General features: G+C 45.4%; 2 protein-coding genes across 2 annotated transcripts; one reads left to right on the top strand and one right to left on the bottom strand.

The window, feature by feature from the left end:
- Window positions 1–207: 207 nt before the first annotated feature.
- MYCGRDRAFT_45399 (uncharacterized protein) lies at window positions 208–393 on the bottom strand (the record flags this gene model as incomplete). Its single annotated transcript, XM_003850525.1, has 2 exons — window positions 208–298; window positions 320–393. Coding segments are annotated over 2 exons (165 nt in total), but the record flags the coding sequence as incomplete, so codon positions are not given.
- Window positions 394–13019: 12626 nt separating this feature from the next.
- Window positions 13020–13823, top strand: MYCGRDRAFT_44586 (uncharacterized protein; the record flags this gene model as incomplete). Its single annotated transcript, XM_003851252.1, has 1 exon — window positions 13020–13823. One exon carries the CDS (start codon window positions 13020–13022, stop codon window positions 13821–13823), a length of 804 nt encoding a protein of 267 aa, XP_003851300.1.
- Window positions 13824–17632: the final 3809 nt, after the last annotated feature.

Genomic DNA, 17632 nt, shown 5'->3' with positions numbered 1-17632 from the left:
GTACTCGCCGTAGTATATAGTACATTTCCTAGGTCTATTCTACTCGCTTTTCGAAGGATATTCCCGGGATTAGTGCTCCTAAGTATAGTAGCTATATGTCGCTATTACTATATACTAGGTTCCTATATAGCTATATTTCTAGTAGTTAAAGTACTACTTAAGTCGGCACTATCGGTTATATCTCTCGTACTAGTAGAGCTCGCCGTTCTATACTAGACCCTCGCTAATAATCTTGTTAGTATCGTCCGGTCGCGTAAATTCGATAATTATAGACGTTATAGACTTCTTTACTCCGTTCCTCGTAAGCTATCCTATATACTTAATTTCCGCTCTTAGAATAAATAGTCTGTTCTCTAGTAAGATTACGTCCCGGTTCTCCTCGAATTTATCTATATCTATAGAACGCGTACAGATACTATATATAATTACTCCGTACGTCGGAACGCGAATAGTAGCTCCGTTTCTAATATAGAGCGCCTAGTTATTACCTTACTATCGTAAGGTCTAAGCTTCGCTAGTATTCGCGGTCCTAATTATAAGATCTCTACTCTTAAGCTAGTTCGCTAATATAACCTTAATCTGTCTAACCTACTTGTTCGAGCTCTACTCGATAGCGCGGTCGATATAAGACTTTAGGTTACGTAGGTTTATCGCCTATAGGAGTTTAATAGTTACGGGGTTTCTAATGTTTACTATAATTTTACGCTAGCTCTATATAGATACGGTCTATATATTATATAGACTATAGATGCTACTAGCTAGGCTACTGCTCGCTACCGCTACTACTACTGCTACCGCTATATAGCTTATTAGTATACTCTTATTATTCTATAGGCTATTATTCTTTACTTTCCTAAGTAGCGTAATTCCTACTTTACCTACTTCCGCTACCTCTTTCGCTACTCCTTTCGTCTCCTCGCCGGCTACCGTAATCTTCTCTATTTACGTATTCGTATTACGTAGCTCTTTCCTTAGTATTTCGAATTTTTAAGATATCTCTTCCTTAACGACTTTCGTATCTCCGCGAATCGTACGTAGCGTATCCTAAACGGTAGTTATGTCGGGGATTTTCTACGCTTTTACTATAAACGTCGTTACGCCCTAAATAAGTATCTTTATAACGTCCGCCGGTACGGTCTAGCTCTTAGTACGATCGATATAGCCGCGTATCTCTAGTAGATACTTTATAAGTTATAGGGCGTACTCTCGATATTCTATAGGCTAAATAACCCCTGTAGGCTATATATCCGCTATAGGTAGTAGGCGCGTTAGGCGACGCGTCCGATTTTACGGCTTCGTATAGACTTCGAAGGTAGGTATAGCGTACTATAGTAAGACTAAATTCTAAAAAGTTCGATTCTCGCTATATAGGTGTTTTTTTTCGTTATCTAGGAAAAGACTACTAGCTAGAAAGGTACGTATGCAGATGTAGGCTAACTCAGCCTGTAGGTCACGTGTAGTGCATTAACTAGAGAGCGTAGTCCGGAAACGGCGAATATCGGTACCGTTAAGCTGTAGTTTTGTTCAATCACGCATACTCGAATGGGAATCTATCGTATGTACTCTGAACGACCTCTCGCTCGTGCAGACCACGATGTCTTTGACACTAGGTACCTCTTGAAGCGCGCGCATTGACCTCACCAAGTCGTTCAAGTTGGGATGAACACCTTGATGTATGCGATCTTGTTCCGAACCACACCCTTGAGAGTAAGTTGAAATCCAAAATGGGACACTATTCGTTCGCAGAAGTCGTAACAGTCACCGCACAACTCTGCTTTGTCTCGTCCGGGCTGACCAAAGTAGATCTCAGCATGAAGCTTTGACATTTGCTGCGGCTCACTCTGTTGTAGCGACTCTCTGTGCCGGGGGGACAACTTTGTTGTGTGGTTCCACACAAAATACGCGAGAAGTTGTTTTTCAGAATGACAAGCAAAGAATGACCCCTTCCTTTCTTTCCCATCACGATAGTCGGCCTTGAGATCGTGTCCAATGACGTCAGCGAGGTCGAAGACCCGCTCCTTCCACGTCGGCCGATGCAACAAGCCATCTGGCACAGAGCCTGAGTATCCGCTGATGGCGAAGATCCATGGAAAAACCGTGCCACGTGCTAGACAAGCCACGGTCCTCCATATTGTATCCCTAGGTGTTTCCATCACGTAGGTGAGAAGACGCACAAGTAGAGCTTGATCATCTAACGCGCCATGCCGTTCTACGGCTTCAGCCTGCTCTTCACCATACATTTGGCCAATCCTGCGCAGTCGGACTAGCATCTGTTCCCTAGTTCGCCTTTGTTCACAGGATGCAATTATTCGCTGAAGCACGCAAATCTCTTCCCTTCGTGCATCGATGTTCTTTTGAATCCGGGCTTTGTTGAAGCTGATGCGGACCAACGGCGGCTCGCGAGGATGAATCATCATATTTTCAAGCCTGATGCTCTCCTTCTGAAGTTCTAGCGAAGCTCGTGCCATGTCGCAAACAGTCTCGCCATTGTTGTTGGATACGCTTGTATCAGCCCCAGCGGTGACCAGCCTCTCTGCCAGGATGCCACGGCCAAAGTAAAGTGCTCTCAGCAAGGCAGTATTCCCATCCCAGTCTTTGGATTCCAGTTTTGCATCGTGGTTAAGCAGGAGCTTAACAACATCCTTATGGCCTTCTTCTACGACAGCGAGTAATAATGGCTTGTCGTCCGGCACTCCTTTGCTACCGACAAGGTATGCTGTATCTGCTGCCTCGAGCAATAATTCCCGAGCATCCTCTAAGAGATTCGAAACACAGTAGCCACGGAAAAGGACGGACAATTTAGACCCTGTCAGATCAGTACTGACGGGAAGCCCAGAGAGCGCCGCTCCAAGACCCGTTGTATCTTCAGCGGCAGCCGGGCCTTCTGATTCGTTTTGCGCGCCGTGTGTCATTCGTGCCTTTGTATCATGAAACGTAAGACCCGAGAACGCATTCTCGATCCCCGTTTCATCTTCCTCGGACGTTTGGCTTCCTGACTCGTTCGGAGTATCATCATCGGATTGTGGCTTTTCACAAGATTCCCAGTGCTCAGGATCATATGTTCTCCAACTGACAGTCCTCCATCTTGTCAATTGAGTAGTACAATGCAGGGGTGAACTTCAAGATTGAGAAAAACCATGTGTTTCTTGAGGTTATCGACCTAAAGACTATATAGACGCCGTGATTCCAAATACCTAAAAGGGGTTGGGGTCTTATCGCTAATATCCTATAATATTATATAGGACACTAACTACGTAATTAGGCTGTTGGAGTTAATATCCCTAGTCTTACCCTGTTTTATGAATTAACGCTAACAGATCGACACACCCCCGAGATCCGTTTATGTCATACTAAACGATCTTAACCCTCGCTCTCCTCGCTGTTGGAGTCGTCGTCCGAATCTTCGATTTCGGGGTCCTTCTTTGGCGGTGGTGGAATGTTAATAAGCGCCAGGGCGGCGGCTTGACGACGGCGTTGAAGTTTGAGAGATTCTAGCTCGAACTCGCCGGATCCGCTGGCCATAGCGTTAAAGACGGCGGCTCCTCTGCGTTAGTTCCCCGCTATCGCGGTTATAGCGTCCTCCTCGGCGTAGGCGTCTCTTATTATCCGGTCGGGAGTAGTAACGTTGCTCGATTAAGGTCCTTTAGGCAGAGGCAAGGGAGCGACCTTCCTAGCGTTGCGGTTGATCTTTCTAGTCTTCGATTGCTTAGACTTAGTATTAACGCCTGTCACGTTTTCGTCTTCGTCCTTATCTTAGCGTTTGCGTTTCGCGGGCTTCTCGGCCTTAACGGCAACGCCCTTAGTAGGTTGCTTCTTTGCTAGTGCCTTTCTCTTAGTCGGCTTGGGCACAGGTGTGAGCTCCTTCTCCTCTTCGTCGGAAGAGTCGTTAACAGGCTAATTGCGTCGTAGGCGAGCTAGTAGTCCGGAGTAGCTACCGTACGGAGTAAGGAAGTTTTCTAGATCGTTATCTCCTTTAGACTCTTCGTCGAGGGCGTCCAGGGTAGCCTAAGCGACCTGTCTCCTCTTTTTACGTTCCTTAGAGGCCTTAGACTTGCGATTATGTTCTTTTACCATCTAGCGCATAGTCTTAATGTCTGGGATCCGGTTGTTTCCAGCATCGGCTTCAGGCTTATTCAGGGTTTGGTCGTCCTAGGTCGGCGTAGCGTAGGCGCGAGTGTAGTTTTTCAACATCGTAGACGCAGCGATAGGGTCGATGCTTTTAATAATTCGATCCTTTCCTTCGCCCTTAAAGGTGCAGAGGGCCTCTAGGTCCTTAAGAATCTAAAGAAGTCTAGGGTAGTAGACAGTAACTCCGCTCTTAATATCGTCATAGATGCGTTCAAGCTAAGTAAGAATGTCGATGTACAGGACGTTAATAATAAAGGGAGCTAACGGGTGAAGCTTTGCTGAAATTAGCGCCTTAAACTCCTTTATACGGTCGATCGAGTTAAGGAGGGTAAGCAGGATGGACTTTAACTGTCTCTTGGGCTTTGACTTGTTTTCCGCAGCGTCGCGTTAAAGTACTCCGTCTTCTCCTTTATTCTACCGGAACGCCTGCTCCTTCGTTACGCTAAAGTTAGTAAACCGCCCAAATTCTCTAGAGAAGTCGTTAAATGCATTTTAGTAAGTCTTAACGACCTGATCGGTGATTTTGGGTTGTTTGTCTAGAAGAGTTGTAGGCCTCTTAGCACTCTACTGCCTACTAGTTGTGCGTAGGGTCTTGGGAGCGCGAGTTGATTTCTTCGTTAGGGTCTGCTAAGGTTAGTTCTGACGACGTAAAGTCTCTGTTACAAAAGTTCCACGCAAGGGGCCCTAGTTAAAGTTACCCTTTCCAGCCTTCTTCGCAGGGATAGGGTCGACTTTAGATCTATCCTACAACTCTTTCTTAACGTTAGCGGCTTTAGACTCGGCCTTTTCAGCAGCTTTGCGTTGTTTCTCTGCCTCCTTCTCTGCTTTTAGGATAGCCGCTTCTCTTGCTTTTGCGTCCTAGTATGCTGTTAGGTCTTCTTCGGTTGTGTAACTATTCGTTCTTAACTTTATTTCATATAACTAAATGGCTTTAAGGTCCCTGGCTTGCTAGGCCTAAAAGGCCTTATCCGATTGTCCGGTAACTAGATTAGCTTAATAAAGTGTTGCAGCGTAATTCTTAAACTCCTTTTTGTCGAGGATAACTGTTTCTTAAGGAGGAGCGTTGTCCTTATTTGGGACTTTAGCTCTAGCTGCTGTAGTATCCTCCTGTGTGTTCCTATCGTTTAGGACTTGTGCGCTTTAATCCGGTATCTGCGCATTGCTTGCTGCGCGCTAATTAAGGTGGCGGTGTCGGAACATGTCGTCCTTATCGCTTAGTAGATCTTCGGCCTCTAACAACTCGCGGTCAACTGCAGCTTTAGCTGCTGCGTCGATTGCGTCTTCTTCCCTTAGATAAGGCTGCGCACCCTGCTAGTTGTCCTAAACTTCATCTTGCGTACGAGCGGTTGCGGCCTTAGCGGTAACTTAACGTAGCTGTTCTAGAGTAATTAGATTAGTAGGAGTGTCGACGCGCGCGTTCGGGTCGTTGGCGTCGATGCTAGACTAGTTGTCGCCTATCGTGGAGGTAGTTTTCGAGTGTTTTCTCGACTTCTTAGTTAATTTGGGGACGTTTTCGAGTGCGTTAAAGTCCAGAAGTGGTGCCTCGTTCTCGGGGTTGAGGTTGCGCCTGTTTCTGGTGTTCACTATCGCAATAGTGCTAATGTTAACACCTCTGCTAATGTAAAATGAGGTAGTTAAAGAAAAGAAGAGAAAGTGGAAGTGCAAACGGAAAAGATATGAGCTCTGAGAATGAGCATAGACCAGTGCTGAGGAATGCGTTACGGGTTCAGAAGTACGCGTAGTTCGGCATGTGATAGCTGTTTAGGTCTTTAGTAGCTGCTAATTTCAGTTTAGCGCAAAAAGTGAAGTGAATTTGGCTTTAAAAGGGTAATCCGGTCGATAGATCCCTAGTTGTATACGTCCTGGACCACTTGTTAAGGTGGTAAACGTGATAATTTGAGTCCGTATGTGATGTGCATGTAAGGCCATGTGATAGCTCCTAATCGTTGTGCAGACTTCTTTCTAATAGTGATGTTGGGCTAGGCATTTGCCTGGCCCTCACCCCCGAGATCCGGTAGTGAAGTTTTACTGTTAGCGCAGTCCTTACCCCCTAGATCCGGTAGTATTGTTATTCGGAGCTGGTCTAGAAAGGCGCGATGCCGTTGTGCTAATAGCAGTTTTGTCATCCCGTCCGCGGGCATTAAGGTGGTTTCGACCTATTCGACTTCAAGGTCTCCGGCTTAGTACCTCTTACGCAGCCAGCACTGCTGTATATCCACATGCCTTATCTTAGTGTCTAGCTTTTGGCCTTGTGCAGTAACGACTCGAATAGTTTGCTTGTTGTTACATAACAACCTGCCCTTGCTGTTAAGGCTTAGGTCTATGTTTTTAAACACTCGTTCCCACTAGATTATCTCCGTTCTAGTATAGCTAAGTGCATATAGCTCTAACTCCGTAGATAATTTGGTAACTATAGTCTGCTTCGTGGATTTCCAGTCGATAATTCCTCTAAACAAGAAGAAAACCATACCTTCTAAGCTTCTTCGCGTCTCTGGATCGTCTGCAAACGAAGCATCTAAGGCTCCGAAGAACTCCAGCGGTTGCGACAGGTAGGTAAGCCTGCTATCGTCTTTGCTATACTAAACGCTTAATTAAGAGCTTTGTAGCAGATATCTAATGCAATAATCTGCTGCTTTAAGATAATGTTCGGCTGGATTTACCAGATAACGTGCTAACAAAGAAACTGCAAAAGCGATATCCGGTCTTGTGTAGGATGCTGCGAAGTTAAGAGAACCGACTTTTGACTGCATCTCCTTGATCATATGGGGTTTCGCCTTTTCTTTTGCCGGCTCTTAATTAAAGTTCATAGGTAGAGGTGTATCCGCCCTTTTTTCAGTTAATAAGACATTGTATCTTCCGGCGACCTTCTTAATGTAGGTGTCTTAGTTAAGCCACATGTCCCTAGTCTCTCTGTTCCGGATGATTTTAATTCTACAGAAGTAGTCGATTAGGCCTATAACCCTTATCTCGTATTTGGCTATCAGCCTTTTCTGTATATCTTCGGCGTGAACTTTGTGTTTATAATGAAATGCCAACACAATGTTATCGACGAAGAAGAAGATTATTACTTTTCCATCGGTGTATAGACAATTAACGACTTGCCGTAGTCCAAGCTCTTCGACTCCTTCACTTAGATCTCCCTACTAAAGCGCTAGGGACTCCTTAAATCCGTAAAGGGCGCGAACGCATTTTAACAGCATGTTCGGGTCTCGAAAACCGTCTGGGGGTTAAAGGTAGATTAGCGTCGGCAACTTAGAGTTTAGAAAGGCGTTTACGGCGTCTATCTGGATTGTTTCTAGGTTAAAGTGTGCTATAATTGCTATTAACAACCTAAACAGCCTCGCTGCGAGGGTAGCTGCGTACGTGTTAAGCTCGGTTAACTGTAAATCTCCTCTTGCACAAATTCGAGCCTTGAACTTCTCCAAGTGTCCTTTTAAGTCTTGCTTGTATTTAAACACCTACGTTAACAGGACGGTTAGGTTGTTTCCTGCTTGACTTTTGGGGATCTAATAGAACGTTCTAGTGTCTAGAGCCTTTTAAAACTCTGCTCTAGTAGCCTTTTCGAATTCCTTTAAGTACTTGTGCATAATAAGGTCTTTCTAGCGTTTTGGTTCTAGCGGTAAATCTCCGATAAGGACAGGTGCGTCTTTTGCGGATGCTCCTTCCTCTATAACCGCCTTTATCGCAGTAATAGCGTAGACTTTGGCTATCGTCGCATAAGTCGCGAACATTCCCGTAGCGTCGAATAAGGTCATTTCGCCGAAGTTAAAGTCTATAACCTCGGAATCAAAGCTTAGAGGTGGCTGGTAGTCGATCATTCTCTGCCGTTGAGCCGATAACGTTAGTTTATCGATCTCATCGTCCGGATCCATCTGTTCCGGTCCCCGCTTCCAAGCTTGATAGAAGGGGAAGAGTTAATTGTCTGTGTATTCGATGCCTTGGACACTAACAAACGTTTCCACGATGTCCTCTCGCATCTCTTCAGGTCTGTTGTAGGGGATTGTGTATTCGACATTACTGTCGTCTTAAATTAGAGCACCTCTTCGGAAAGATTCCGGAATTTCGACCTTATCACCTTGTCTAGCGATGTAGCTTATGTACATAGCCTCTTGTAGGTTATAAAATTGATGTGCTTCTGCAGCGTAGTCTAGTTCGACGTTAATCGCAAGATTAAGTGGTACTACTATGTTCAGATTAAAGTCGTAGAGTCCTTCGTACTTTATCTTCTCGTTAAACACCACATCTCTTGTCCTGATTACCCTGTCTAGGCTTGGAATCCAGATTCGAAAGATGTTGTGTCCCTCGAAGCCGACTAGGTATCCGATTCTTGCTCGCTCTATTATCTTCTCCCTTTTAGGGACGTCTCTTAGATTGGTTTTGTGTGCATACGCTCTCGACCCGAACTTATGGATGTGGGCGATATCTGGCTTCTAGTTTGTCGCTATTTCCTATAGGGATTTGTAACCTAATGCTTGCGTTAGGGCCCTGTTTATAATATAGGCTGCTGTTACGTAGGCTTTATTCTAGAGATCCTTTAGGAGCCTTGATTTAATAATTAGTGTCCTTGCTATCTCGACGATGACGCCGCCGGCTCGTTCTGCTAGGTCCTGTGCTTGCGTGTACGGTGCTAAGGGCTTCTACATTACTAATCCCTTGCGGAGTGCGGACTAAAACGTTAATCCGTATTTGGGGTCTGCGTCCGATCTAAGGGCGAATATTTCACGACCTATACTCTTCACAAAGGTCTGAAGTTCCTCGAAGCATCGTACCAGGCTCGCTTAATTAGTGTTCGGCATCGTCCAAACGAAGTGCAGGTGTGTTGTTAAATCTACGGCGTAAAACATGTATTTATCTCCGTTCTTTGCTATGTTGAATTCCACGATATCGGCCGCAACGTCGGAAAAAGGTGCTAGCATCCTAATCTTAACTGGTTTTCTTCGAGAAACGATTCTTTTCGACTTGCTCTAGGCGCATAAGTAGCATTCGTGCATTTTAGGGGCCGCATCTCCATCTTTTAGATACTCTACGCCTTTAGCGGCTCGATAGAGTTCTAATATACGATCACCCCCGATGTGGCCTATAACTCGGTGCTATTAGGTCTAAGAGAGGACTCTAGGTCGTCTCGCAGCCCTGCTGTCCGTCGCGAAGGCGACGAGCCGTGTTTGATCGGCTAGTCAATCCCTTTTCAACGCTATCTCGACGCTTAGGGGTTAACTGTTCTCGTCAAGTGGCCAGTTGATGATTTCAATCCTTACTTTCGGCGTAGTCGCTATGTTCAGGTATGGTAAGCCGCCATATCGCTTAATCTTAGCAACAACTGCTCCGGATTTATCTATCTAGTTGTCGGTCCTCTCGTCTAAGAAGAGGCCGAAGTCTCTACACAGCCCAGTCGACACGATGTTAACGTGAAATCCGGGTATATACAGGACGTCCCTTAGTAATAGCGTGATCGGCTTGCCTAAGGGTAATAGGAACTGCACTTTTGCCGTGCCTCTTGCAGCAGCCTTTATCTGTTAGTTCCCAGTGTAAATCGACACGTTGTATGGTATATTAACGACCTTAAATCCCGCCACAGTTGGATTGTTCACGATGTGAACGTTCGAGCTACTATCTAGAAGCTATCGATTTTTCTCGTTGTAAGCTTCGGTCGACATTACTCTAAACTAAGTTACCGCTCTAATAGCGTAACTGCCATACTACGTCTTTAGTTCGTTAGAGACGATTGTCCTACTTAAACTAGGTATTCCGGACCTAGTCTATTCCTTTAGTACCTTAGTGATCTTGTGGTAATCCTTTAGTCCTATAGCAATAGGGTCTCTGAACTTCATCTGCTGGAGGCACTTAGCCTTGTCCTTCTTAAGGACGTTCTAGTAGTTGTCGAGGAATTTCTTATCCTCTCTTATTATATTAGCTTTATTAGGTCGAAGACGATGGTTAACGATAGGACAATCTCCTAGTTTTAGACACGCTTTGTCGGCGTCTTTACCCGTATACGGTCGACAGGTCCTATCCTTGTTGTTAGGCCTGTTCCCTCTGTTTTAATTACCTAAATTAGTCGTTGCGTTAAATGTTACCTGACCTGTTCCCGTGATTTAAGCCTCTTTAGACCTAAACGTGGCGTTTGCACGGAACTGCTTGGCCAAGTTGCTAGGGTCTCTGTTAATAAACGCAGTCACGTCGTAAACGCATTAACTAAGATTATTCTTGCTCGCTAACAGTCTTCCTGTAGTAACATTAATCTTGTCTTCTACCATCCGCACGAAGTCGTCTTTTAGGATGCTAGCGGCCGGATAGTGTCCTCTGACTATCTTCTTTTTAAGCTTAATCTACTTCTGCAGGTGTATAAGGATATTAGACGACTTAGGTCCAGACAACAGGTCGTTATGTTATTTAGAAAGCATTCTGCGCCTCGTTGCGTCGTCCGGCGCGAATGTCTTAGTTACGAAGTCTATCTAGCTTGCTAGTGTCCTAGACTAATCGTTAAGGTCGTCTAGGTACGTTAACGGAATAGTCCGGCTGAAGTATTTTTTAAAATCTTCTTTCTTCTTCCTAAACGTCTCGTAGATGACGGATTCTCTAGTGTAGTTCTTCATTTTGGAGTCGAAAATAGCTTTATTTTGTTGCTACTTTATAAAGTTCTCGCCTTCCAGAAGTTAAGTGTCTGTAAGGCCCAAATCCGTCTTGTTCGGCATATTTAGGACCTTTAGTTCTAAAGTTCGGTCTACAGCTATACCGTCTTTAACTGTTGGGGTTGTCTCTCGCATGTATTGCTACATATAGTTGTCAATTGCCGCCGACTTGGTGTTTAGGTACTATTCGTCGTACTTAGTTTAATCGGTGCAGACGATTTCTCGACGCTTTAGTCCTGTTGCGGTTGGAAAACCTAACGAGTCTAGCTTAAGACCTTCTATTGTTGCTTGTTGATGCGAAGTTGTCTTTAATCTTGTTGTTCAAGTCGAAACCGGGCTCATAACTGTTAATTAAGTAGTGCAATGCAGGGGTGAACTTCAAGATTAAGAAAAACCATATGTTTCTTAAGGTTATCGACCTAAAGACTATATAGACGCCGTGATTCCAAATACCCAAAAGGGGTTAGGGTCTTATCGCCAATATCCTATAATATTATATAGGACACTAACCACGTAATCAGGCTGTTGGAGTCAATATCCCTGGTCTTACCCTGTTTCATAAATCAACGCTAACAGATCGACACATCTCTTCTTGTGATAATCGAGTTCCCACCACATGCACTCGGTCTCAGGATCTTCCTCGAATGGAAACAAAATTTGATAGTCTCTGGAGAAGACGTAACATCCGTCATCGTCTTTTTTAGGCATACAATGAGGAGCTCTTGTGTTGCGCCTACTAGAGTGAGGGCTTGTAAATCCGTGAGAGTGAATTCCTTTGGGACACGAATAGGGACATCTGATCCTCACGATAGCGGAGTCCCAGGTCAATGCGATTGCTTTGGGAGTGTTCATCTCGAATCCAGACCGATGATCAGAGCCTTCTCGTTAGTTACAGACAGCTATAAACGAGAAGCCAAATCGAAGAGTCCACCACAATATTGATTGAACCTACCAGAGCACAGTAAATGCATCAATCTCGGATCGGATCGGAAGCCTGCTCTGCCGAGAAGCTTCAGAGAGTTTCTATCTGCATCCATGCTCATTTTCTTCTACCACACCTTCTGGAAGCTTCCGCGAGCGACGCTGCTGTGGTTCCGTCATGCACTTGCCCCGCTGATGTCAAGAGCCAAGCCACCAACATGAGCAATGATGAGTACGCGATCTGCGAGATCCATAATGTCGTCGAGTCGTACTACAAGGGTCGGCCGCAAGATTTTCGTGGAATGGACATCTCGGAGCACGTGAGAGCTCATTTGCAGGGCCAGACGCTTGGGACAGACAGATAATGGGCGGTCGGCTTCAAGATGTTAGTCAGTCATTTCAGTACAGACGTTCTTGCACATCGTGTGTGTCTCCCTTTGCCACTCTCCGCATATCTCCAACTTCTATTCTGCGGAGAAAAGCCCGTCCGGTGCGCAACCGGTGCCTCGTTAGTTAGATTGAACTACAACCAAAGGAGAACAGGCTCTACAGGAGCGAGAAAATCGTATACAAGACCGTGAAAATCAAGTTCTTAAGAGAGAGAATGTACTGAAAGCTCGGGAACAACAAGCGGTGGATTCAGTACCAGCCATCACAGTTAGGACTGACCACGAAATGCTGCCGCGCGTGGGTAAGTGACCACCGGGCTTGCCTCCGCTTCTTTGCAGGCAAGACCCACCTAGGTCGATGCTGTGCGCCCTTCCACAAATGTAAATGAGGCACAAAGTGTGTGGAGCAGTGAAGCAGAGGGCAGTCCGGCTGCAGCACATCGAAGAAGAATGAAAGTCAGCGACCTGTCAACCAGGAAGCCATGAGCACGGTACAGGCGGCGTGGGCCGCCGGACAGCAGCAGGCCGATTTCTATGCGCAGCAGCAGAACCAGTGGAGCTAATGGCGGAGGCAGCGGGAACCTGCGCACAAACGTAACAAGATTGCAAGACTCTCGATTCTTTCTGCACCCATTCCAGAAGACACGACTTACCATGCTTACTTAGGTATGACGCGAGTCTCTTTTTCACCGTACGTACGCTGTTATGCTTGTTGGTGAAGACGACGCCCACCCAGACAGCTTTCTTTGATTCATTCACTCGCAACTTTAGCGTCAAAGCTTGACGCACGCCCCCACATCATTGAAAACACATGTCCGTGCGTGCGCCGCCTGACTTTGCAAATCTTCCTCTTGTTTCTCGTTCATCAACAACAAGCACTTCTGCATAGTAACATCAAAACTGTTTCGCACTTCAGCATTCAAGACAACGATGACTATCAAGACTCGCCACGATGGCGCGTGCGGTGCCACCCGCAAACGTGGACGACCTTGTCAATTACGTTTTCCTGCCCTCAAAGTTGCCCCAGTCAGCGGCCGCCATCCCCATCGACTCCGACTTGCGCTTGTTGGAATCGACATCCGCTGCGTTGAAGGACTTCGCCCGAGGCCTACCCACTGCAGCACACAAGACCGCCGTCGACAGACTAGCCGAGGCCTTCATCTCTGCGCGCAGAGTTTACGGCAGTGCCGATTACATCAGCGCGGACAATCTCCGCAAATCGCTCAAGGCACTGGCCGACTCCGACAGCGTGTCCAATCGGATACCGCTGCACATCTGCGCGCAGAATGCGGGTCTAGTCATCTCCAGAGCTAGTGAATTGGTTACGTTCCAGACATTCGAGTTATCTCCGAAGAACAAGGACGTTATGTCCACAGCCGGCCGCCTTAATCGCATATTCCCCGGTTGTGCTATATCCATCGATACCAACACTTTTAGCAAACTAGACTTCCTTACTACCCTGGCCAACGCTCTTGCCAAAATGAGCATACAGGCTGTGCCAGGCACTCAGCCGCAGTCAAAAAAGAAGGGTCAAAAAGAAGACGAAGAGCGAGACACAACAAATCCAGGAATCATCACAGAGCTCCTCTTCGCCGGATTTCTGCGCTCCATGGGTACCGTTCCAACAGCCACAACCATTCTGAAGCACACTCGGGACGATGTGCTTTGGGAGAATGCCAAGGGACCTTGGCGGCGGTCGCCCATGTGGCTTCTAATTCGAGTCACTATGCAGCTGACGCTTTCTCAAGAGTGTTGAAATACGGTGGCTGGCAATGGCTGGCTAGCTCCAAATGGTGTATATTAGGATACCTCTCTCCTTGTTGGTAGTTAGTTCTTTAATTAATCATTTTCAAATTCAACAGGTTATGAGCCCGGGTTTTGCGCATACCACACTAATTGTTGTTATCGTTTATGCACTCTGCTACTACTTACGCAACACACCTAATTTAAGATAACACCTTTTTAAAACCCCGGAATTAATGGCCTCGGTTGCGGATTTACCCGCTACCGCTTAAAAAGGAGGCTAGGCTTAGCTAGCTACCGTAAAAACCTCTTACGCTAAATTACTAGCTACTTTAATTAACATACTAACCTCCTTACTCTATAACAGAATCGAACGCTAATATAGATACTAGACGAGATATAAGAGGCACCGCGTCTTCCTTACGAATAAGATATAACGTACAGCTCGCATCCTTCTTCGATTCTCTCTACGTTGACCTTCGACCTTACCGTTATCGTTACCTACTTCGAAGCCGTCTACGTCTTAAGAAACCCTTGCCTAGGCGCCTACTTACTAAACGTTCTTTCCCGTATATCGTCGAAACGATATAAGAAGAAGTCGCTGCCGGCAAGCTCCTAAAGCTCGACATCGATCTAATCCCTTTTAGATACGACTCTAACTTTAAACCTTCGAAACGCTGTCGTAAGGAATACGGATCTCCGTCTCTAAGAGCAGTCGCCCTCGATATACCTAATCCTCTATCGCCTACCCTTCGAGACTTCTTTAGACTCGTCCCTCTTATACCGCCCGCTCTATATCTTCGTGTCGATAAAGATAGAGAAGACGAACAACACCTTTGTTTCTCTCGAGCCGAATCTATACCGCCGTATAAAGGATACGATCTACCGATATACTAAACTCGTAAGATCCTTCGAAGACTATCGGAACTATCGAACTCCTTCCTAATTATACGACTATGTCTTTAGCTCCGGCAGCCGACAAACCGCTAACCCTATTAGTCCCTCTCCTAGAGGAGAAAGACGACTAGGTCCTCTAGAGCGACAAGATCTAGAATTAACTTATCGCCTTTAGCTATAGTACTATTATTAAGACAGACAAGCTAGAGAATAATACCGTACTACTATACGAAGGCCCCGATTAGGTAAAATACTAACGGGATTTTAGAGATAAGTAAGAGCGCGCTATAGGTGTTATCCGAGATCGCTATAGATATAACGCTAAACAACTTATTCTCGACATAGGAGAGAAAACCTTCTCTCCCTTTAGCGCGCTTAGTACCCTACGCGAGTACTTTGCGAAAGGCGGAGCCGGCGAATTCGCTCGTATCTTAACCCTCTAGAATCTAATTACGATAGATAAGGCTAAGGGCATCGGTTACTATAGTTCTAAGATCCGAAGACTATAGAATCGTTTCGCCGAGATTAATTCCTCGTTAAAGATACTAGAGCCGTACGTAGTCTAAAAGTTTATTGCTAGGTTACCGGAAACCTTCGAACCGTTTGTTACGTCGTTTAACTAAACTAATAAGCTTATTCCGAAGACCGTAAACAACGCTACTACTATCGCCGCGGTGTCTCTCGGAGAAGCTATATCCGCCGTAGAAGATTTCGAAAGCTGTCGAGTCGCTACGTACGCTAGAGAGGAACTCGGACTTTATAATAGTGCTCGACGAGGAAACGCTCTATCTAAGCGCTCCGTACCTCGCGATTAGTATAAGTATTATAAACGCCGTTACCGAGGTAAATGCTTCTCGCTAAATCCCGATAAAGCACTAGAGTAGTAGAAGAAGCAATAGGAAGGAGACACGTACGAGTCGAAAAAGCGTAAGGTTAAATACGAAGATAAGACTTACCTTAACTATCGACCCGCTAGAAAAGATAACTCCTATAGAATCGCACTAACCGGTAACCTCGCCTTTGTAAGCAACTCTTCTAGCGAATCCTTTGCTTTCTACAAAGGCTTAAACATGTTTAATATATAGGTTATCGACTCCGGTTGCACATCCTACCTTATCGGAAGAAAGGATGTCTTTACTTTAATAACGCCTATCGAAGGCTATACCTCTCGCGGAATAGGTAGCAACGCTATTAGCCCCTCTTACATCGGCACTATTCGAATACCTACTAAAGTTAACGGCAAGTTGCACTAGTTAAACATCTCGAACGTTAAATACTTACCCTAAGCGGGGGTAAATCTCTTGTCTCTCGAGATAATTTAGCCTCTTTTCGACAATATTCGTACGTTCAAGAACGGCATATCCTTTATTAAAGGAAACCGAGCGTTTAACGGCATATTTAACAGCGGCCTCCTTATCCTCGACACCCTAACTACTTAGCTAACGCCCGGAGAAGACTTCTACCTCGCTACGTACGAAGTATAAGCTAGCTAGTCGTAACTCTAGTATAAGCGTATAGGGCATCTCGGCGAACAGAGTCTACAACGCCTCCGTTAAATAACTACTAGTATAGAATATAACTGTCTTAACGGGCTGTGTCTATGCGAATTATGCGTAATAGGCCGTTTTTACGCTAAACCTTATTACGGACATATTAAACCTACCGAGAAGAAACTCGAGCTGCTTTATCTAGACTCGAAGTATAGCCTAAGGAAGGTCCCTAGGTACGATAAATCGAGATACTAGCTTATAATCGTTAACGACTTTACTACGAACACCGACTATAAGCCGTACGAACATGTCCGGGATATGCTTAGCTACCTTTAGCACTATCTAAATCGATACGAGTTAGATGTATTTAAGTGTCGCCGCATTCGCCTTAATTAAGGTAGCGAGTTCTTAACAACGCTGTTCAAAACGTTCTACTATAGCGCTAGAATTAAACTCGAATTTACCTCTACGGAACAGAGCTAATTAAATAGCCTCGCCGAGGTCGTAAATAAGATTATTCTCGAGAAACTCGAACTAACGATGTACGCCGGCAACATTAAGTAGAAATAGTAGCCTGCCGTTGTTTAATTAATAGCCTACTTACGCAATCGGTCCCCTAATTTAAAGCACGGCATTACCGGCTACGAAGCCTTTTACGGCGAACGGCTAGACCTGTCGAATATTCGGAAGCTAGGCTTAAAGGCCTATTGTCTTACAAAAGAGGCTAAAGACCGTCTAGGCTACGTTAACCGCATAGAGATTAGGTAGCTACTTAGCTTTAAAGGCAACCGCTAATACCTCGTTATCTATCTATACTAGAAAGAGCCTCGCTAGGTTCAAAACGTTATGTTTAAAGAACACCGCAAATACGTCCGGATAGACTCTAAAAGCGACCCTAGCGAAGATAAGGATAAGGCTCCTCTACTTAAGCGTATACGGCGTAAACGCCCTATTAGACTCCTTAGTCCGGTTTAACGTTCGGGGCCCGCACTAATTTTATTAACCGCCGCTCTAGGGGGAGAGAAAGTAGATAAATTAGCGGACAATAAAAGCGACGATAATCTAACTCCTCCTCCTCCGTCGCTACCCGAAATAATACTAACGCCTCCGCGAGAGCTAACTCCGTCGTTATCCGAATTAATACTAACGCCTCCTCGAGAACTAACGCCTCTGCGAGAGCTAACGCCGCCGCCGCTACCGGTAGAAACTATCGACGGCGTACTTCTAGAAGGAATAAAGCGACAACGTTAGAAGAACTTACTCTTTCCTAAAGCTAAATACGCACTATTTTACGTACGTACGAATCCCTTAACGAAGACTCTCGACTATTACCCTATCCTTTAGTAAACAATAATATATACGTTTCTCGCTACTACCGCCGTAGCTTTTAAGCCTTTTAAGCCGCGAACCGTACTAGAAGCGAAGAGAAGCACAC

The sequence above is a fragment of the Zymoseptoria tritici genome, chromosome 7 (genome assembly GCF_000219625.1).
Source record: "Zymoseptoria tritici IPO323 chromosome 7, whole genome shotgun sequence".
Taxonomy (NCBI): Eukaryota; Fungi; Ascomycota; class Dothideomycetes; order Mycosphaerellales; family Mycosphaerellaceae; genus Zymoseptoria; species Zymoseptoria tritici.
This window is presented reverse-complemented; position numbering and strand designations above follow the sequence as displayed.